Source organism: Malaclemys terrapin, chromosome 7, assembly GCF_027887155.1.
Source record: "Malaclemys terrapin pileata isolate rMalTer1 chromosome 7, rMalTer1.hap1, whole genome shotgun sequence".
Classification (NCBI taxonomy): Eukaryota; Metazoa; Chordata; order Testudines; family Emydidae; genus Malaclemys; species Malaclemys terrapin.
Window position 1 is genome coordinate 41,597,440 of NC_071511.1, and position 24,277 is coordinate 41,621,716.

Below are 24,277 nucleotides of genomic sequence, written 5' to 3' on the forward strand. Positions count from 1 at the left end.
AAGTCCAGCACTGCTGTCCAACATTGCTAAGCAATTCTCAGGAACATTAAAACTACTCCAAATTTAGACTTTCCAAAGTAAAGTCACTACAAGCAGCAGAATTTAAGCTCAAGCACCACGATTGGTGCAGACCATTTGGAATCAATAGCAGTCTATTATTAAAGCTGAATAAAAGTTAAACATACAAGACAGAGTAAAGATGTTTGGAAAAATCCCACCCACCGGAAACTATTAAACAAATATTTTTTAAAAAGTTTCAGCTAGATGTTTACTTCATAAATGAATTTAAGAGTCATGGAACAATCCAGCTCTTGTACTCCATACAAGAATCTATTAGTCTACTCTGTTCTACATAATAGTTTTCACCACAGTACATAAAAGCAATGTGTAAATTAAGCACATAAAGCCATTTATTTCTACTCTAGACAAGTAGGTTCACGGTATCAATTCGCAGCTTCCCTTTATTCACTTAGAAAGTTCACTAGTTTGCCTGGAATGTTATCTGGGGGTTGGGCCTTTAAAATCTCTTGCATTTTGATGTAACAATGTATTTGTGTTTATTTTTTACAAAAAATGTGTTAAACTGATTACTATAATTTAAACTAAAAGCAATGGCTTGAGCCTGAGAGGCCTGAAATCCTTTGGCTCTTCTTTGCAAGGTCCACATCATGACCATCAACTGCTGATCAATGCATACAGTCCCACTATGCACCTGTCTTTTGGAATTCTTCCAGCTGCTCACTCTTCAGCTCCTTGATGGCAGTCATAACAGCTTTAAAGGCCCCTTTCAGGCGCTTCCCAAGCACCATATGATCCGGTTCTGCTCTTAGACGGATTCCGTACTTATCTTTATCAGTAGACAATGTCACCTGACGTACGTTAAGTTCCTGTATAAATTTGCCAAAAGAAAATAAACATATAAGCAAAATAACAATTATCACAAAAATAATACTATACTTGGAAAAATAGGGAAAAGGGATGGGAGGAGGATTATAGCATGAAAGCGAAGAGTTTACTATCTAAATGTCCTTATAAATAAAAGGATTAATCTGTTATACCAGTGTGACAATGTATAAACAAAACAATGACATGTAGATTATTCTTTAGGAGCAGATCCCACTCCCATATTTCAGCTGCAGTCCATTTGGCCTATTGGGTAAAGATTTCACTACAATCTAAAGATTCTGTGCAGCTCTAACCTCAAATCAGACTAGCCTTCTCTGATGCTTTTCTACCACGTGAAGAGAGAGGACTGTAGGATCTTTGTGTATCCAATAAATTATATTGCCAGACATTGACTCAAAAGGATGCATAACATATTCAGGATTGTGTTAAGACGTTGGCTGCAGTTTATTTGTAGCCAACAAACTACTACAAGTTTTAGTTCTTCAGTGGACCAAACATCAACCTGAGTACCTCATTTTGCCTTTTTCCTTTTCTGGTTTTCCTACAACCTCATTGTATGTGGATGCATTTTGAACAAGTTAAATTAATGGCCTGTGGTTCTGGAATTCTGCCAGTAAATTCTGATGCAGAACTACAGATGTTTTCCTCATCATTTAATTAAATTAAAAGTTGCCTCCGAACTTTTACCCTTGTTACATATTTTGGCCTGAAGTGATGCAGATTTTCAAGAACCATTGTAGACTTTTGTACTTTACATTCAACTCTATTGAAAACCAGAGATCACTACATGCACCACTTGTAATTTCTGTAGGTTTAAGGAATTTCCTCCTAAAGAGGAAAGCACTGTATCTAGATTTAGACTACACTAAAAGTGCTCTGAGTCTTATAGAAAGCCTGTGGTTATTCTGTCTACTTTGTAAAATTAAAGAAGAATGTCACACTCAAGACACACAATTTCGTATCTAAAATTGGAACTTAAGGCAGAATCTTGCTCTATCTTCTTTCATTGTTTGTTTGTAACAGTGCTTTACAACTTCTGCCCCCAGCATACCATACATTAACTCTTTTACTGACATTGTTGGTTGTAAAATTCTATGCACTTACCAAGACTACCTATATTGAATTTGTTGAATAACCTACACGTTTTGCTTTTAGTACCTGACAGGTTAGCAGAGTTCACACAAGTTGCGATAGAATCACCTAATGCATTTAATAAGCAATCTATTTGTATAAGATGTGGAAACTAGAAAAATACCACCCATGTCGGTATGAAAGGACCCAACAGCTGAAACAGTTAGACTGGGGTTATGATGGCTAAATATTCTCTCTACACCACAGACTCATCTCTAAGGAAGTCCTGTTGAAGAGAACAGCTCAGAAGAATACTCATTTAACACACTGTCCCATTTAACAAACTTGCTTAGGAAAGAAAATTGAATTGGAATTAAATGTTTCAGAGGTAATTAAGTTTTAACTCTGTGCTGTTAGACACAAACCCATATGGAAAGTGACAAATGACAGACATAACAAATAAGACACAGCTCAAGTTTATACAACATCTCTGCCTGAGTTTTAACAAGGTAAATCCAAAACCTAGCCATATTAGCCAATCAATGTTCAAGAATAATCAGATTAAAAACTAGTTTTCTGCATATAGTGTTAGTGATAATACTAGTAGAATTATTTAAGCTAAGTTGCTTGTGCAATCAAGTAGCAGGATAGCATAGGTTTAATTGTGTATTAGTCTCAACATATTGTTTTGATTAGAAAAAACGGTTTATTTGACTTTGCCACTAGGACATCCTTAATTTTCTCAATATAAAATTAAGGCATTATACTGTGTGCATGAACGTGTAATTATATCTGTACAATTACACACAAAGATATCTATACACCATGTAAGGATACAATGTGCATCTGTACTACAATTATTTTAAATACTTGCATCACAATACTTTAACAATCTACAGTACACAAAGTAAAGCCACAAAGCAAAAGCTCTAGTTTTCAAAAATGTGTTAGTTTAAAGTAAATTTTAGTAACTTACTCCAAAATAAATAAATACATATTAAATTAACTAAAATATTTAATTTACCAGGAAAATAGTATATCATGAATGCCATTAAACTTTCCCATTGCATTTGTTTAAAATTTTTCTCAGCACTCTAATTTGGCCCCATCCTTTATTAGAGATATTAGGAGATGGATATGTATTTTAAGTCATTTTATTTACATTATCTTGTACTGAATGCTTAGACTCCGCATTTCTCTCCAGAATCCAATAGTGAGCATGGCATAGGTCCTTTCATCCTGGATTAATCATGACCTTCATTTATATTTTTAATCAATGCAATAATAAATAATAATTTCAAGAAGGTATTTGATTAATAAAGTGACTAAAATAATGTATGTAATATAATTCTTGTCCTCCTAAATGTTTATTCCTTCACGACATTTAAAAAGTTAGATTTTCTCCTGAAAAGCCAACTTTTAAGAATAGTACTTGCTGCGTCAAAACCTTTATTTTTCATTGTTGGGGCAGAATCTGCAGTTTTCATACACAAAAAAAAATTCATGAAATGAAATCAAATGGTTCTTGAAGTGAAGCATCAGTCTGTCTGAAACAAGAGATTTCAGCAGCATGATCTGACACAGAAGAAAATGGCTATGGACTTTGCAGACATCTTTATTGGATAGTATCCATCCATAATGGACTTTATTTTCAGTCTTGCCTTTTAAATGTATGGATTAGTGGCTGTGTGCTGTCATTTCAGGTGGTAGCTCTGCGGACATCTTATAATAACAGAATTACAGGTAGAGCTAGCATAACATGAACATATTTTTTTGAAAGGGTGGACGTCTGCTGCTGGAGTATTTATAAAGCATTTTACTTCTTCCTCCGTGTAGCAAAAACTGTAAATGCTCCTATAGAAACTGAGTGGTTTTTTTTATTCTGATAACTATTTATGTAATTTTTGTTTTGCTAAGCATATTTAATCTGATAAATTCTGCATCAGGGATTAACCAATAGGATTTCCTCACATAATACAACTGACACCCTATCTAACACCAATTAGATTACCTCTGTGACAAACTTGCACACAACTCCAAGGCCTGATGAAATTCATCCTAGGCTATTTAAGGAACTACCTGAAGCAATCTCAGAACTGTTCGCAATTATCTTCGAGAACTCGAGGAGGACATAAGAATGGCCAGACTGGGTCAGCCCAAAGGTCCATCTAGCCCAGTATCCTGTCATCTGACAGTGGCCAATGCCAGGTGCTTCAGAGGGAATGAACAGAACAGGTAATCATCAAGTGATCCATCCCTTCGTCCATTCCCAGCTAGAAAGAAAAAAATTAATGCACAATCACAAAATGGGGAATAACTGGCAAGGTGGTGGTAGTGCTGAAAAGGATCTGCGGGTTATAGAAGATCACAAATTGAATGTGAGTCAATAATGTGATGAGCTGCAACAAAAGGTTAATATAATTCTAGGAGCTATTAGGAGGAACATTGTATGTAAGACAGGGGGTGGTAATCATCCCATTCTACTTGGCAATAGTGGGGCCTCGGCTTCAATATTGTATCCAATTCTGGGCACTCCACCTCAAGAAACACGTGGGTAAACTGGAGAGTCCAGAGGACAGCAACGAAAATGACAGAAGTTTTAGAAAACCTGAACTATGAGGAAAAGTTAAAAAATTGGACACGTTTAGTCCTGAGAAAAGAAGACTGAGTGGGGATCTAATAACAGTCTTCAAATATGTTAAGGGTCATTATAAAGAGGACAGTGATGAATTGTTCTTCTTGTCGATTGGAGGTAGAACAAACAGTAATGGGCTTAATCTTCAGGAAAGGAGATTTAGATTAAAAATTAGGAAAATCTTTCTAACTGTAAGGGTAGTTAAGTTCTGAAATAGGCTTCCAAGGGAGTTTGTGGAATCCCCATCATTGAGGTTTTTAAGAACAGGTTGGACAAACACCTGCCAGGGATGGTCTAGGTTTACTTGGTTCTACCCCAGGGCAGGAGGCTGGATTTGAGGACTTTGAAGTCCCTTCCAGACCTACACTTCTATGATACTTGCAGTAAGTTGTGTACTGATTAAATGTGGACTGAATTCTCCCAATAACTAAAGTAAGATGAGTATTCAGCATATTACATTGGAAGAAAAAAAAAAATTAAGACCATAATATCCAAATCAGTTTTAGCTAGCCAACTCCTTTGCCAATCTAATGCTCCATCATGCACTATGCTGTGGCATCACAATTAATATGGAACCATGGGAGATCCTGGATATGGCCCATATTGAATAGATTATGTTCCATTTTAATATGTAGGGTGAAGAATTGCACATTTCTTTTTTGGAGTATAAAGCTATAAAAAACTTTAATACATAGATCCCAACATTCCTGCTCATACAGTATGTTGGGCTATCTGATGGATTTCAAAACTATGTAAAACCTTGTTAGGACACTGATCCTTCACTGAAAGGGGTTTGCAACAAGTCCCTCAAACCAGTGCTGGAAATGGCTTAATTGCTAGTGCTGACAGGACAAATCCATTTTTGACTCTGTTACTAAAAGCTTTCTTAAGACTTGTTTCTCTTGTGAGCTTGATCTTGGTCCTTTGTGCACTAGCACTTAAACCATTTTTGGCAAGGAATCGATTGCCCAGTCTAAGAGCCCTACCATTAGTCTTAAGTTTCATTTGTTTAAAATAATTGCTTAGTTTTCATAATAAAGAATCAAAGATTGCAGTTCACAAAGCAAGTCAATTTAAAACAGAGCTCGCCGAAGAAAGTTGTTCTAATAAACGAGGTTTTACAAAAAAATGACATCTCCTGTACTTCTCAATTTCTTTTGTAAGGAGTTGTACTAAAAGCTTACACTGTAAGTGACATCACAGAGGTAAATCACAAGAGAAATCCCACTTTATCAAAGTTACCAAAAATCATTTCTGGCATTAATGCTAAAGAATAAAAAATAAAAGTCACAAATACTCTGATTACATTATCAAGTTTGATGAACAACAAAGCTGAGAAGTATAATCAAAATGGAGCAAATTGGCTGAGTTCACATGGATATCTCTAGGTCTGTGCTCTCCTTTCCAGTAACTAACTTGAAAACTTTCCATAAGTAGCAAAACAAATATTGGGTTTTGGTATCAACCTGAAAGACTAAGATTTACACAGCACAACTCTAACCCAGGGGCAAATTAATACACCCTAAGAAATGTCTTATTGAGTGTGTTGCCTGATGTTTTTAAGAAAAAAGATGTCTCTTATTTTTGTCATAGGTGCGGAACTTTAATTAATCCTTAACACCATTTATTACAAACTTTCCTATGTTTAATTTGAGAGGTCAACCCAGCCTTACTTTTATACAACTGTCTGTGTTCCCAAAAAACAATGTAAGTTAATGCTACATTATACAAATGTAAATTAACAAATACTTTTAGAGCTTTACAACAACCCTCATAACTCCCTTGTGCCTTGAGTATTACTCCTAGGTTTACAGATGAAGAAAGGCAGATGAGGCAGGGAGGCTAAATGACTTGCTGAAGACAAGAGGGTCAGTGCTAACAAAACCAGCATTCGAACTCAGGAGTTGCTGGCTCCCAGCCCAATACTCATACCACTGGACCACACAATCTCCAACTGCCAAGAATTGGAGAGAAGATATTATCAAAGACTGGGTGGCTATTCAACACATTCTACCACTCCAAGAGCCAGAATGGGAGGCTATCTTTGTATGGCCATGAAGGACATAGAAGATTCCTAGTTAAGATACTTTATCAGTCCTCTGGAGTCTAGTTTGGTATCAGTCAGTGTCTGATGGCTCTAGAAAAAGTGAAACACTCTCAGTACATCTAACCAGACTGTGCAATGCTACGCGGAAGAATTTATATTTTCACATTTAAAGAGACCAGTCAAAATTGGCCTAGTGTACACAAAACCAAGCACTGGTAGAAGTGTTTCTATAATTTTATTTTCTATTTTATCACTAAACAAAATTCTAATGAGAGCACTTTTTATAAACAAACATTTATTGCAGTACTTGTAGCCCAAACTTGGCAGAATTTTGCTAGTGGATATGAACCTGAAAGTGAAATTGATTAGTCCATTTATATTGCCTAATTGAAGAGAAACAAGTATTAAACAGCAAAGAAAAAATAAATTCGTTTTTAAAATCTTTTCCAATCTTGAACTATCTCCCTTGTTATTTGGTAAAAACAAAAAGATTTTTTCAAGTACATTTTAATCTGTTTCTTTAGTGAATATTACCAAGATGATGCACAAAATGAAGTTATATTACAACAAAACAATCAAGTTCATGCAAAGGATGACTGGATGAAGTAACTATTACATTCAATGTTTATGTGCAGTTACCGTTCCCTATGGAGGATTTAATCACATGCTCAATGAAGATCCTATGTAATTTTTGTGCTTTAATTTGGATATTTATTTTATAACACTAATCAGATTTTCACCATTGCACACATTTTCCTATAGACTTCACGTGACAATCCACCTAAATCATCAAGCTAAACAATTCAACTGTATATTGCTTAATTAATTCTAAACACCTGGCAATCTCCATGTCATCCTTTTACCAAGGTAGATAACATGAGTATAGAGTTCAAAGTACCCCTAAAACTAGCCACTCCAGCTAAAAAACAGTCTTCCTTACCAAATGTTACCTTCCTCTCCTTCTACCCACACACTTGATTTTTCTACTGCAGGATATCTTTGAAGTGAAAGAATACACACTTTAAAATGAGCTGTTTGTAATAGCATTTAATTGAATTCAAGAGACAATGAACAACAGCTCCACAACCAGCATTTAAAGGTAAAAAGAAATAAGTTTGTTTCCCCACCCCAACTTCTTGAATTTGGTACAGAGATTAAAAGCTTCAAGAACATCTTGAAACTACTAATTTTTAGATGACTGGCTGAAAGCAGGATGCCCAGACAATTTGACAGTTAACTTAAATATGTCAAATACCAAAAAGGTTAATTTATTTTGAATGGCAGGGTTTTTATCCTAGTAAAGTATTAAAGGAGGGCAGAGTGCATTTTCTCTAATGGATCCACATAAAAGAGAAAGTACTACAAAGGCATATCACAGGGGATGCTCAAGATAATTGCAAGAAATTATATAGACCATAAAATCTTACCTATTTGACATTTTATTTTCTATAGAACTTTGGAAAAACAGGTTAAGCTTTGAGAACTTTTGGAACATACTCAATTGTTTTCTGCTCTTACTTTTCACAGAACTTTCCATCTAAGCAAGCTATGGATCTGTATACTTCCTTAACCCTTCAGCATATACTCTAGTCATTGCATTTTAATATCCTTGAATTATTTATTGATAAATAATGATTACCCCTACAATTTCACCTCCAAGATTTGACTATAATATACTTCGGCAATCCTGAGTGATTTAGCATGCCTCATTTTCATTCAAACTTAATTTCTGCCCCACAATGAACATGAAAAAGTATATTTCTAAAGTTCTCTGAATGACTTGTATATTACCAAAGTCATGCTGTGTGGTCAGACACATTCAGAGATGAAGTGTTTCTCATAAATGTAGTCTGTAGATTTAGGGTCATAATCTACCCTTTGCACACAGCTCTCTTTTATACGACTCACAAATTTGCATACTGACCAAATATGGAATGTGGCCCAAAAGAGCAATATATGTAACTTACCTCACTTACTGAAATTCAGTTATTAACCAAGCCAATAGCTATGATATAGTAGAGCTTCTTTCAAACTGACTTGCACAGTAAAACTCCATTAATCTCCTCTGTTGATTATGTTCTTACCTCAAGTATATACTTCTCCAAAGACCTGATATTTTCCAGAGCCTCTGGGTCCTGATGGATAACCACTACTTCTTTCAGTGGATACTGCAACAAAAATCAATACAGGTTCAGTCTGAGAGAAGAAATAAAGGGCTACAGAAAGTATTATTTTGGTCATTTTAAACTAAATTCTGTTTAATTCTGCTTGCTAGCACAGATTTAGTCACTTACTTCCCCCTTCTCCGAAAGTTACAGAGCTGCTATATATTCATGGAATATTGATGTAAGAGATATTAAGAGCTTCTAACCTTTACTGGAATGGTTTTTCTGTCTCGGATTACCCGGCCAAGCTCAATAACAGATTGCATCCAGGAAACGGCATTTTCAATTTTTTTGTCAATCAGATCCTCCCTAGATTAGGAAGAAACAATTTAATGTTTTCATCTCTTTAGATTTATTTAAGTGAACCTTTAACCCATCGTCACATCTGTCAAAAATTTCCCATAGCAGATTTGGTCATATCCATTTACTGGTAATGCTAAGAAGCAATTTTGTGTGGGAGTTCCTTTTTTTTTTTTTTTTTTAATTAAAGAATTATTCTTATTAGCTGTCATTAATAGCTTTCACATGACTGACTGATGTGAAATAGTTATCAAGACTATTATTTTACAAGTATCCAATGAAGAGCAGGATTTACATTTATTATATAATGGAATATCCAACAATATATAACAAATGAAACAGTTACATTGCTATTGAAATACCCACACACAGTGAACTGGTGGGATCTCCATAATTTTTTATCTTGAAAGTGTGGGTTATAAAAGGATGATGGGCCATGTGCATTTTTCCAGAATTCAGACCTGAATTTTCCAGAAAGCTTATGTATTTCAAACCTTTTGCTTTTCTCTGTGGCTTGATAACAAGCTCGCACCACACCTCTCTGTTTCCAGACAGCTTGTTTTTCAGGTTAAGCACAGAGTCAAAGCTTGTTTCAAATGTAAAAGCAATCACCAGTTCTATGAGCGATGCCAGTTCTTCTTCTTTGTTGACTGTTTGAATGTATCTGTAATTCAGGCAGCTCCTTCAAAACTACATAAATTTTCAAGCAAAGCACACAGTCATTACTATTTTGGTATTGATTTGTGTCAGAAAAGCTGTGAACAAAGGAAAAGTATACTATGGATGTGAAGTTGCTAATTATACCATTTTAAGTGGAAACATTCTTGGTGTAAAACAGAGTAGTCTGGAAGGTTTACCAGAAGGGAGAAGAATCTGTGGAGCAAGATTTAAGACTTGTCATGCCCTAATCTGTGGTACCAAGAAGTTTTGGATTAAAGTTATTGACTATTTCTAAGTTTCTGTGCTTCTTCAAGCAAATTTCCCAGGAAAGGACTTAAAAAAAAAAAAAAAAAAAAAAAAAAAAAGTTTAAATTTGTACTTTATTGCAATATAAAGTTTTCTTGTTTTCATTCATAAATGTTCATAGTAAGAAATATTTCCACTAAGACTTTAAAGTGTTATTGTGAAACTGCATGTGAGAATATTTTTCATAGATTTATGATTTATTATAAAACTCAATGAAGTATTACAAAAACAATGTTTCTGATTTTACCTGTTACTTTGGACAGAGAAGAATCTAGTTAGCATACAGCATAAGTAAGGCCTTCATTTTCAGTTATTACTTTGTTTGAAAATTTCCTGGGAATTTATCAATATTTATTACAAACATTTTAGAATAGGTGAAAATTGATGCAAAAAAACTAATTGAGCAGTTTTCTGGGTAAATATTGGGAGAGGTTAGGACAGAAAAAAAGCAACAAATAGAGAAAAGTAAGAGTACTAAAAGTAAAAGCAGTTTAACGGTGTGGTTTATTTCATGAACTGCACATTTACAGTACATACATATTTGCACATGCATGTGTGTTGTTCATTCCACAACTCTGCCTTACTTGAGCTGACAGCCTCATATTTACAATTTAGACTAATTTATTATTAAAATAAACATATCTACTTCATGTAATGTCCTGGATTTTCTTATCATCGTCAGTATTTTCATGTATTGCAGGGTCAAAAATTCAGGTAGGAAAAAAAAACAATAGAAAACCAAATAGTAGCTTTTATAAAACCCAGGAATTTTTGCTTAAAAAAAAAAAAAAAAAATCAGTAAAAACTGAAAACAAAGAGCCTGAAACAGAAATCATTGCTAAAAAAAATCCCAATATTTCAGGGTCAAAGTTTACAGATCTATTGTTTATTTGACTGTAATTGAAGTACAGATCTATTAGAGCAACTCAAATTCAACTGTTTCTATAAAAAGTATTAACTTATTGGATTTCCAAGGCATATAAAAGTCTGCAACAAGCAATGTGTCAGGAGACTGTGCATCTAAATGAAGAACAGGAAATAAGAGCCACAGTTGGAGCTCAGAATTCTGGGAGTTAAGGCAGGGCAAAAGAGTTGGATTAATCTCTTGCATCTTGATGGCCGTCTTGAAGGTTATCAGAATTTCCCTAAATCACTAATCTGAATAGCACTTAAAGGGAAAATGAAATCACATTTTTGTGGACTCCCAAGAACTCAGAGCTATTACCATTAGTTGTATATATCAATATATTGCTTAAGTGTCACAGAACCAATTCATTCTCTTACACACATGCAGTTTTAAAAGCTGGATACAAATTTACGTCCAACCCTGAAAATGACACAGTCAGTTTAATCTGACAACCATGATATTTGCCATATAGCTTTTTTTGTATAAACCTATCATACTGCTGTGAAAGTACACACCACACAGCAGTCTACAACTGCCACAAAAAAAGATTATGTCTTTGTTGCTATCTGTGCTACTGCCCTTGGAAAAGCTAGCTCATTACAGATTAACTATCACAATCAAAGCTTAATTTAAACATAACACTAAGACAAAAAAGGCACCAACAAAGAAAAATGACTGCCTGATTTTTAGCCACTATAAAACCTCAAGTGTAATTTAGTTTTAAAATCACATCTATCTTTGATTTGATTAGTAGAAGGGAACAGGAATGCACATGGGACCCAATAAGTTACACAAATCAAGTTGCCATGAATAACTGAATTTCCTTGTATTTGTCCATATAGACCACCAGTTCAAGGGCATTCCTAATGACAACTTATCAGTTTCACATTCTGTGCCATAGAAAATACACTTCTAGAATACATAAAATCAGCAGCATTGCTAAATGAATCTCAGTAGATTTCTTGTAACAATACTTTCCAATTAGTGTATACTGTATAGCGTACACTGTATAGCCATCAGAAGGAACACAACTGATAGCTCTCTTGCTTGGTCAGAGACACCAAAAGGCACAATATGCATAAAAAGAAAAACCTAGGTATGATTTAAACTCTGGGTGGCCCAAGCTGACATCTGAGGTCCCAGATATGTTCCTGTGTCATTCTTGCTGGGTTGTGAGGCTGAGCTGTAGTAAAACAGGAAAGAACCTTTTTTCTTCTCATTTCTGAGAAGTCCCCAGTACCACCTTGGATCCACAGGAACCAAGGACCCCATGGATTTGCAAATGACATGAGCTTACTTTAGAACTGGGGCCGCCATGGTTGTAACGGCTCACCTTCACGGTGCTAGGGGGAAGACAGTTTCAGAGAAAAATCTCTCCACAGCCTTCAAAAGCTGTAGACTCCTCATATATGGTCAGACTGATATAATGGGTGACCTGATGAGGCAGACTGATGTGACCAACTTGGATCCAAGAAAACCCTTTTTGGGACCCCTCAGTTACAGGACACTGATCACACCAAAATCCAAGCAGATTCAGTGACAGGATCCTTATCTTTCTTACCATGTATCCTTTTGTAAAGAGGAGCTTTCCTTGGCTCCATCTGAAGAACACAGACCCTTAGCCAGTGGAAATCATTTTCACAGTTCCTTACGGAGCCCATTCAAGGCAACAACCTCTTTTAGCCTGAGATTTAACACCAGACTGGTACTGAGGAAGGCTTATGGCCAGACATATTCAGACTTGAAAAGGTTCTGGCACAGAGTTTTACGATCCTTTGGGGGGTCTTTTTGGAGAAGGCAGGCACTGCAGCCTCCAATTAAGCATCCACCTTGAAAGAGACACTTCATGCCTATGAGAAATGGGGAACATTATAGCTGTGTGACCCCTCTTCTCTTGCCCCAGCAAGCTGTATACCCAAGCTGTATACCCTTCTCAGCATGCAGAGAAACCCAAGTGTGTAGCCAGCTTCTTTGCTGAAGGGGAGAGATTGGATCTAGAAAGAGTGCTAACTCTGCACCTTTCCTCCCAATACTGCCACAGCACCTTATCAATACTGCCGCAGCCAGACCTGTCAAGGTAACACACTTCAGCAATGGCAAGTGTGTTAAAGACTAAAAGGAAACACTCCCCTAAAGCAAAATGGTATACAGGAGTAAAATAGTTTCATAAACACTTTTTGAAGATTCAATTACATATTTTGCCTGCCTAAGGAAAACAGAAGTGTTTAAAAAAATAAGCACGACTGCAAGATCATTTTCTGGTTGCAAAAGGCATCCTTTGTATCAAAAAATGTGTTCCTTGCATGCTTGTAAATACCCAAGACTGGTATTTTTGCTTTGTTTAAATATGTGAATAAGGTATGAAGAACTTCTCTCTGTAACTACAGGAAAGAGAACCCTGCCCACTATCACCAATAGAGACTGTTTCTTACCTCACTTGAGGAAGCATCAGATAGTGAATGCTATCACAGTTCTTCTCCTGAACGGAGGCCGGATCAATAAGGGTCTTCAGATTCTGGTACATCAATTCAGTGATAAAGGGAGTATAAGGTGCCTGCAATATTTTATATATTATTACTCATGAATGCACTCTTACTGAATTGTATCGTCTATATTTTCAACCAATTATCTTCATCATCATCATCAAAACACAAGTTTTTGTGTGTGTTCCTTTTTTCTTATTAATCAGGAATCCTTATGTTACAGGATTATACTGTCCAACAGACAACTCTGCAAAAATGGAATATTTACTTTGCGTTTTAACACTACAAAGTATAACACTAATTCAAGGAATAGGCCATGATGAACAAATTAAATTGATGCCAGTTGTTCACCTTCCATTTGCATTTAACCCATTATTATTCAAATCTCTTTATAATCTCAGTTGATGTCTGCCTTTAAATAATTAGAATTGAGTGTAAAACCCTTACCATGAGTCTGCACATTGCATACAGAACACCGAATAAGGTTTCCAAGGCCATAATGCAGTCCTCATTCCCATTTTCACCCTATTCAAAGTATCCATGGAGAAAGGAAAAGGATTAGAAAAACATCTATACTTTTAAAATCATGAACTACATTCTCACACTGTAATACATGATTGTACTCCTTCACCCAATAAATGCTAGCTTTCCAAGAGCCACAATTACAGTTCAATCCTACCACACAAAACAAAAATTATGGGCTACTGTGTATTTTTACTGGCCCTATGAAGAAACAAGGGGCAAGAACATAAATGAAGTAAAAAGGGAAAATCATATTTATTTGCAATTTCAGCTATTCAGCCGAAAGCTACCCAGTTTTATATAACACACAAAGATTCTAAAGGATTTTATTAGCTTAATTAATCTATTTAAACTACATTGGGCTCTATCTACAGTAAAAAGTTAGCAACAGAAATAGCATCTACCTTTAATCTTCTGCGATTCATTCTGACGTACCAGTTGGTCAGTACATCAACAAACTTAACTAGTCGAGGGACTACAGTGTATAGTCTGTAGGCTAGGAAGAAAAATTATTTCTTAGTGTACAAAACACTTGCCTTCTGCATCAAATTCTTCACTTAAAGAATCACACAGTAATATAAAGCCTTGACAATTTAACACTCATGACTTTACAGAAGCAAATACCTTCATAAGATTAAAAAAATGGATTAGGCACACTAGTATTACTAGAATCTGAACTTAAACTATATCATAAAATTAAAATTACAAACATAATCAATTCTCATGCTTAAGCATGTCACCACCTTCTGAAGGTCAGAAATAAATTGTCACCCATGGTCTAGTACTGCACAGAGGTGCATTATGGCCGTTTTATGCCTTAATCTGAAGCATACTGGAAGAAGATAATGGACAAGATGGGCCATTGATCTATTATGGTTTGGCAATTCCTAAATTTGAACATACTGCTAAAAGAAACAGCTGAGTACTTAAATTCACCAAAAATTGTGGGAGAAACATGAATGGAGATGTAATTACCCAATTCAGAAACCATTTTAATTTTTATTGCAACTTTTTTTTAACTTTTTTTCCCTGGGAGAGTTTCTTGTACAGTTCTTCTAAATAATAGAGTAGACTAAAGGCTATAAAGTCATTCATGCAAACAGATTTTATTTTATCTCATGAATAATATTAACAAAATAAAAAGCTAGGCACAGCCATTTTCTTAGGTTCTGTGTAATTCAAATGCATGAAGAACTGCTAACACAAATAAGAGGTTCTCACAAACATCAAAGTCCAACCAAAGGGAAACATGACCTTAATTACTCAAACGTTTTTAATGCACAAAAAATTGTTTTCTAGAAAGGTTAGATAAACTAGTCCTTATAAACAAAAGTTACTAACTTGCAGACAGCTTGGTTAAAAATAAGGAGCTGCTATGAATAGCATAGTCTTTTGCTTCTGGAATTTATTTTAGTACTCAAACAGCTATTGAATTATACACCTTTCCTTTGAGAGTTCCTCAGCACACGTTTTACAACTGCATTTCACAAGCTAGTAATATCTTTCAAAGGCCTGGTCTACACTAGGAGTTTATCTTGAATTTAGCAGCGTTAAACCGAATTAACCCTGCACCTGTCCACACAACGAAGCCCTTTACTTCGATATAAAGGGCTCTTAATATCGATATCTGTACTCCTCCCCCGACGAGGGGAGTAGCACTGAAATCGGTATTGCCATTTCGGATTAGGGTTAGTGTGGCCGCAATTCGACTGTATTGGCCTCCGGGAGCTATCCCACAGTGCACCATTGTGACCTCTCTGGACAGCAATCTGAACTCGGATGCACTGGCCAGGTAGACAAGAAAAGCCCCGCGAACTTTTGAATTACATTTCCTGTTTACCCAGCGTACAGAGCACAGGTGACCATGCAGAGCTCATCAGCACAGGTAACCATGCAATCCGAGAATCGAAAAAGAGCACCGGCATGGACCGTACGGGAGGTACTGGATCTGATCGCTATATGGGGAGAGGATTCAGTGCTAGCAGAACTAGGTTCCAAAAGACGAAATGCCAAAACATTTGAAAAAAATCTCCAAGGGCATGATGGAGAGAGGCCACAATAGGGACTCACTACGGTGCCGCGTGAAAGTTAAGGAGCTCAGACAAGCCTATCAAAAAACAAAGGAGGCAAACGGTTGCTCCGGGTCACAGCCGCAGACATGCTGCTTCTACGCTGAGCTGCATGCAATTCTAAGGGGGGCCACCATCATTACCCCACCTCTGACCATGGATTCCGAGGCGGGGGTAATCTCAGCCACACCTGAGGATTTTGCAGACAGGGAAAAGGAGGAGGAGGACGACGACGAGCTTGCGGAGAGCACACAGCACTCCGTTCTCCCCAACAGCCAGGATCTTTTTCTCAGCCTGAGTGAAGTACCCTCCCAACCCTCCCAAGGCAGTATCCAAGACCATGACCCCATGGAAGGGACCTCAGGTGAGTTTACCTTTTAAAATACAAAACATGGTTTAAAAGCAAGTGTTTTTTAATGATTAATTTGCCCTGAGGACTTGGGATGCATTCGCAGCCAGTACAGCTACTGGAAAAGTCTGTTAACGTGTCTGGGGATGGAGCGGAAATCCTCCAGGGACATCTCCATGAAGCTCTCCTGGAGGTACTCCAAAAGCCTTTGCAGAAGGTTTCTGGGCAGTGCAGCCTTATTCCATCCTCCATAGCAGGACACTTGACCACGCCATGCTAGTAGCAAGTAATCTGGTATCATTGCATGACAAAGCCTGGCAGCGTATGGTTCTGGTGTTTGCTGGCATTCAAGCGACATCCATTCTTCATCTTGCTGTGTTATCCTCAGGCGAGTGATATTGTTCATGGTAACCTGGTTGAAATACGGGAATTTAATTAAGGGAACAGAAGTGGCCGTTCCTACTGGTCTGTTTGCCTGTGGCTGAAAAGAAATCCTTTCCTGCAGTTAGCCAAGCGTGGGGGGGGGGGGGAAAGAGTTGGAGGGGGCGGGGAGGAAATCTTCCCTGATACCAGTCACGTGGTGGGGGAGGGATAAAGAGATCACCCCAGAGAATTGGATGGGGGGAGAGGGGGGAAGGTTTGGTTTCTGCTGTTGCACGTTAACAGGAAAACCGCAGCACTCAAGGGGCTTTGCTTGGTATGTGGGAAAGGAGGGCGCTGCTTGTAGGAAAGCTGCAGAAGCCAAAAGACAATGGCTTACCATTGCCGCATGCAAGCCGAATTCTGTTGTCTGGACCGGCGTCTGTGCTCCCTAACACCAAAGCCGCAGGCACTCAATATTAAAAGATGCAAAATGCGACCTTGTACCGAAATCACATGTGCTATGGAATGTGAATAGTGTTGTTCTCCGTGAAAGAGTATAAGAATTGGTCTGTAAATGCATCTTTTTAAATACTTCTCTCCCTTTTTCCCCTCCCTCCCGCAGCTGCAAATTTTTCAAGCCTCCCTCCTCCGTCCCAAAGGCTATCTCAGATAAGGTGTCGAAAAAAAGAGGATGCGAGACTAAATGTTCTAGAAAATCATGGAATCCACCCGCAATGAAAGAGCTCATCTGAATGAGTGGAAGGACACGGTATCAAAGCACAGGAAAGATGACAGTGAACGTGAGGACAGGAGGGACGCTCAAGATGAGAGGTGGCAGGCTGCAACGCTGGGGCTGCTGTGTGATCAAACGGACATGCTCTGGTATCTGGTGGAGCTTCAGGAATGGCAGCAGGAGCACAGAGTGCCACTGCATAACCTCCCTCCCCCCCTCACCATGCTCCATACCCTCCCAATCCACCCGAGTGGACAGCCCAACCAAAAGGCTGTCATTACTTTGAACTTTTTTAGTGGCCTTTTCCTTCCCTCCTATCCTCCTCCCAAACCTCACCCGGGCTACCTTCTCAGTACTCTCACTCTTTTTATAATCAATTAATAAACAATGCATGATTTTTAAACTATAGTGACTTTATTTCCTTTGAAAGCAAGCTGGGATCGAAGGAGGAGGGTGGGTTGCTTACAGAGAACGAGTCAATCAAGGGGGTGGGTTTTCATCAAGGAAAAACAAAACAGAAGGTTCACATGGTAGCCTGGCCAGTCATGAAACTGGTTTTCAAAGCTTCTCTGATGCGCAGCGCTTCCTGGTGTGCTCTTCCAATCACCCTGGTGTCTGGCTGCGCGTAATCAGTGGCTAGGCAATTTGTCTCAGCCTCCCACCCCGCCATAAAGGTCTCCCCCTTACTTTCAAAGAGATTGTGGAGCACACAGCAAGCAGCAATAACAATGGGAATACTGGTTTGGTTGAGGTCTGAGCGAGTCAGTGAAGATCGCCAGCGACCTTTTAAACGTCCAAATGCACATTCTACCACCATTCTGCACTTGCTCAGCCTGTAGGTTGAACAGCTCCTGACTACTGTCCAGGCTGCCTGTGTATGGCTTCACGAGCCATGACATTAAGGGGTAGGCTGGGTCCCCAAGGATAACTATAGACATTTCAACATCCCCAACTCTTATATTCTGCAGTCCCTTGCTGCAGCCGTTTAAACAGAGTAGTGTTCCTGAAGACGCGAGCATCATGAACCCTTCCCGGCCAGCCCACGTTGATGTTGGTGAAACGTTCCTTGTGATCCACCAGGGCTTGCAGCACCATTGAAAAGTACCCCTTGCGGTTTATGTACTGGCTGCCCTGGTGCTCCAGTGCCAAGATAGGGATATGGATTCCATCTATCGCCCCACCACAGTTAGGGAATCCCATTGCAGCAAAGCCATCCACTATGACCTGCACGTTTCCCAGAGTCACTACCTTTGGTAGCAGCAGCTCAGTGATTGCTTTGGCTACTTGCATCACAGCAGCCCCCACAGTAGATTTGCCCACTCCAAATTAATTCCCGATTGATCGGTAGCTGTCTGGCGTTGCAAGCTTCCACAGGGCTATCGCCACTCGCTTCTCGACTGTGAGGGCTGCTCTCATCTTGGTATTCTGGCACTTCAGGGCAGGGGAAAGCAAGTCACAAAGTTCCATGAATGTGCCCTTTCGCATGCGAAAGTTTCACAGCCACTGGGAATCGTCCCACACCTGCAATACTATGCGGTCCCACCAGTCTGTGCTTGTTTCCCAGGCCCTGAATTGGCGTTCCACGGCATGAACCTGCCCCATTAACAGCATGATCTCCAAAGTGCCAGGGCCCGCGGTTTGATAGAATTCCATGTCCATGTCCTCATCACTCTCGTCGCCGCGCTGCCGTAGCCTACACCTCATCGCCAGGTTTTGCAGGTTCTGGTTCAGCATAAACTGCACGATAACGCGCAAGGTGTTTACAATGTTCATGACTGCTGTCTTGAGCTGAGCAGGCTCCATGCTTGCCGCAGTATGGCGTCTGCACAGTTCATCCAGGAAAAAGGCGTGAAACGGTTGTCTGCCATTGCTTTCCAGGAGGGAGGGGAGGATGTACCCAGAAACACCAACGACAATGTTTTTGGCCGCATCAGGCATTGGGATCTCAACCCAGAATTCCAATGGGTGGAGGAGACTGCGGGAACTATGGGATAGCTATGGGATAGCTACCCACAGTGCAACGCTCCAGAAATCGACACTAGCCCCAGTACATGGATGCACACCGCCGAATTAATGTGCTTAGTGTGGCCACATATATTCGACTTTATACAATCTGTTTTCAAAAACCGGTTTCTGTAAAATCGGGATAATCCCGTAGTGTAAACATACTCAAAGACAGAGCACTAGATATTTCAACTTAAAAAGGAAACTTTCTGGAGTCATGTGTCAAGTAAAATAAAAACTATTTATGGGGTTTTATGTTCTGATAGAGACCCCACTACTAACCCTGCTTGAAAAGTAACTACGATGCACAACAAGAAAAGCTTGCCAACGTACTTACATATTTTACAGTGAGATATTTGTTTGTTTTGAAACTACATTTCATTCACTTTTAATAGTCTAGAATCTCCAGTTATAACCTGTACAATGATATTATACTTTGAGCTGACAGAAGGGAAAAAAAGAAAGACACTAAGTCAGTGGTTCCCAAACTGTGAGACATACTCCCCTAGGGGGTGCAGAGAAACATTCGGAGGTCGGTGCATGGCAGAGCCTGGGCCAGTTCCCAGAGGGGATGGGGAGGGAGCGCGACCCAGCCCTGCTCCAACCCCAGATTCACTCTGTCCTGTGCTCTGCCCCTAGCCCAGCTCCAGCCCCACTCCACTCCACCCCACCCCCAGCCCAGCTCAACCCTCATTCCCTCTCCACCCCAAGACCAGCTCTGCCTCTAGCCCAGCTCCTTCCCCATCCCCAGTTCTGTCCCCAGCTCTACCTTCAGCCCAACGCCTCTGCTGAGGAAGCCTTGGCTGTGCAGTAATGGAGGGGAGACGCGACAGATTCCATAAATGCAGGGGGGAGAGGGGGCTGGAACGACGACAAGAGAAGTTTGGACACCACTGAACTAAGCCATTCTCTCAAGTTTAACCAGCATGAGAAACATCAATTTGTAACAGAACTAACAACTTCGGGTTTGTTTGGTTGTTTTTTTGTTTTGTTTTCAAATAGTGGCCATTCATCTCCATTTTTCCAGTTCTGCACCTCTAATGAGCAGAGATGGGGGGGGGGGGAAATCTATGCTTAAAGAAAGAGTTTAGATTGTGACACAAATCAACAAAAATCCAGTAAATACAAAACTGAAACCAATTCTCTCTCTACTGCAAATGCTACTGTATTTCAACATAAGCTTGTCCTAACTACTTATTTTCTATAATACTATACCTACTTATACCAGATTGGAAAAGTCTTCAGCAATTCTCTGGGTGGTTTTGTAGGAGAAACAGAGAGAACCCAATGGAATATTCCTTTCTACAATATAGTGATAAGGTATTGGGAGCTGAGCTATGGAAGTAGCATTTGAAATTGTGCTCTTTGACGGGTAAATTCTTTTTATTATTTGCTTTGTAGCTTTTTTAAGACATCAGACGCAAGCATTAATGCTTGTCTGTGACATTTACGTTGCTGTTGTGGCTTGCCAGACTATACCTGAATACCAGCAAATTCACATTTTGGATTTTAAAAACCAACCTATTTTTAGCCACTGACTCACTGCTTGCTTGCTAGCTACAGTAAATTAAAATAATGGAGCATGAACTACAGGGCAGTGGTACGCCCAGTATCCAACTAAACAGTAAAATGATTAAGTATGCATCGATTGTACATTTGAAACAGATTATATTAACTATGCTTCAACCAAAAATGTTTCAGCTAGCTATTAAATACATACTACTACATATTAAATGCACCCACTTATGAATCAGAGGTCTCTGTGTAAATGGTAGAGGGAGCTAATAAACAATTCAACCCATTAGTAAGCTGAAAGGCTCAGACGAGCTAACCTTGATTATCCCCCAAACTCCTCTGGACTGTGACACGGATGGAAGATCAAGGGTATTGCATGGAGTCCCTTGGTCGCTGGCCCTCTTTTTAGGTTGTTAACCGGTCAAAGTGGGGAGAGGCACTGTAAGGTGCTCCCTGTTATAAAGGTCAATGAGGGAGAGAACCACAGATACTCCCTGTAGGAGGATTAAGGAAAGTGTGTTGAAAGCCTTTAACCGGGAAATTGTGGAAGGGACACTTCCACCAAAATAATGTGTTAAGAGTCCAGGAGACTAAATTAAATAATGATACAAAGAAATGGTCAAATGAGTATGTCTCAAAGGACCGAAAGAAGGAACCTCTATTTATCAAACGATAACAAAAGCTTAGTTGCTCACAAAGGCATTGTAGCTATGTATTTCGTAAACCATCGGAGAGTTCCTGGAATCTGCCAAACCTTCGATCACTCACTGGTAATCTTTCTACCTCCATGTCAGGTAGGTAGAAAGATTTATGTAAAATGTGTGTGTGAAATAAATAAAAGATAAAATTTATCTTTTAAAAGGATTCCATAAAAATCTGTTTGCCTTAATGATTTTTTTTAAAGTAAATTAAAGTCAAGGGTGTTTAGGCATATATACCTCTGTGCCTTTAAATTGTAGCTCTGCTAGAGTGATTTCTTTAGTCAAAGCTGACAGAAATCAGTAAAAAATTAAGTTCTTAGGCCAGCACCCAATCTGCTGCTGTATATAAAAAAGGGGAGCAACTTCCCTGGTCTGTATCTGTTTAAAACAAAATAAAAACCGACCAAGCAAATTGCTTTGCATTTACATTCAGCTTAATGAAATTAAAATTGGTATTCCATAAAGCCAAGTTACAATATTTATTTCAAATAAACTGTCATATAGGGACATTTAATTTAGCATTCTTCAAAAATATCAGTAAGATATAAGGTAACCTTAAAACAAGGATATGCCTAATATAAATGCAAGGGGTAAAGTGAACACTGCTCATTACTCTTCTAACCTGTAACATATGACAGCATGGAGAAAGGAAAAGGATCAAAAGTAAAACCCTTACGTAAATTAAAGTATTATGTGTGTATATATATATTCTGTTGCTACACAACTGCATTAACTAATTTACCATACCTACAAAATTTGTTTGGTTTAAAGTTTTGTTTGTTAAAGAATATATTCTTAATGTAGCTAATTGGCTATTGTGTGTAATCCCAAATATTGGTATCAAGTTAATGATGATTCTGGACACACCCTGGCTGTGATAAAGGAAATCAGCGATGTATAACTTTTTTGCTTTCTACAGAAATCATTTTTAAGGATGTACTAAAGCTTTACTGAAGCCTCTATCAAAATAAATATATATATATATATATTTATTTATATATAAATAAATAAATAAATATTTATATATAAATAAATACATAAATAAATGTAGCAGCCTCTATTACACACAACATAGCAGTGATGATTATTATTACAGGTCTTAATTCACCGTTTTAGTAAAAGTGTCTAAACTCACTCCTTATAAAATGTTTATAATTTCCTTTTATTTTATCTAGGTAATTAAAGCATGTGTTGTTGTTATTTTTTGTTAAATCATTATTGTTTGTTTGTTTTTTTAACAGCCAAAAGTGTCTCCCCTGAACATTCATAGCCTAATTAAACTATTTTTATAGGCAAGTTAAGGTGTAATTTAGCTAAAAGAAGGTTAGCTCAAGTAGTTTTTCTAGGTATTATTTATTCTGTTTAAAAATGGGTAAGTTTTCAGTGACCATCTGCCTTATTGGTCGATGCTGGTGTCAACTAAGTACTGATTAATTAATAGTTTTAACCCTTAGGTTTCCTGGACCCGCCCTAAACAGCAATGTCTAATTCATTGTATAGTAGTTTATCTATTTAAACCTTTGTAAGGTATTGTATATTATATGCTTATACATAACAATGTTGAGATTATTTGTCTCTTGGTTATATGTTTTATTTCACTTAACCACTTTTTTTTTTTTAAATTTTGGGGTTTTATTTTGTTGTTGTTGCAACAAAAACATTTTTTGCATGCAAAAGTATGAAAGAACAACAACATTAAACCTTTTTATACCACCACATTATTTCATTGTAATAATTAGGATATAACTATCATTCGTGTATTATAATATACTAATTTTTTTTTGCAAGTATCAGTCATAAATATGATATGTTTGGTTAAACATTAAATTAAAATTAACAATAAGTTTAAAAAAAGTTTAACCAACAATTTCATTATAAAACATTTTTTTATTGATTAAAATTTTGTTTAACTTGGTTAATTTTAATTTGGCATTTGTTAAGCAATGTGGCCAGTTGTTTGGTACTACCCAGTTTAAACTTCGTAAGTGCATTAAAAACAAACAATATTATGCAGCGTTGATGGCTATATTGTAGCTACAACAATATATACTGTTTGGTTACCTGTGTTACAGATCCTGGCTTTGGTGGAACTCTAGGCGAATGCAGCAGCTTCTCGACAAACTTGGGGGAGATTAGTTTCAGGGCCTAGGCATTTGGATTGGAGGGTCTCCACTGCCATCAGGAGTGCCAGACATGGGGTCTGGATATGGAGTGTGTGCCTAGAGACCCAGACCCAGAGAGACAGTGCCTATACTCTGTGTAGCTCCAGGAAGTCAAGAGCATGCAGGAACCAAGTTTTGGTTCAGCACAGCACCCTGGTGAGCAACTAGGAGTGGGAATATTCATTGGGTGTCAATAAAACATTTACCACAATATTACTTTTACCAAGGTATAAACTGGGAAATACTACAATAAGTTAAATTACTGCAGGTGGTAAAAATGGCTCCCGCTCTAACAGTGGCAACCGTTTGTTTTTAAAGCACTAGCAGTTATACAAGTTATTCCCATTTTTTCTAAAAATGTGACATTTTAGTTCACACA

General features: G+C 38.0%; 1 protein-coding gene across 5 annotated transcripts in view; it reads right to left on the reverse strand.

Annotated features, from left to right (window-relative positions):
- The window catches only part of IARS1 (isoleucyl-tRNA synthetase 1), a 239,037-nt gene that overhangs the window by 44,178 nt on the left and 170,582 nt on the right, over nt 1-24,277 (reverse strand). For all 5 annotated transcript variants that reach the window (XM_054035752.1, XM_054035750.1, XM_054035749.1 and 2 more), the window contains 6 exons: nt 14,407-14,498; nt 13,928-14,005; nt 13,430-13,551; nt 9,031-9,133; nt 8,744-8,827; nt 713-887 (listed from right to left, as the gene is read on the reverse strand). In XM_054035752.1, the coding sequence (XP_053891727.1) occupies nt 713-887; nt 8,744-8,827; nt 9,031-9,133; nt 13,430-13,551; nt 13,928-14,005; nt 14,407-14,498 (654 nt within the window). The remainder of the gene's footprint in view (nt 1-712; nt 888-8,743; nt 8,828-9,030; nt 9,134-13,429; nt 13,552-13,927; nt 14,006-14,406; nt 14,499-24,277) is intronic.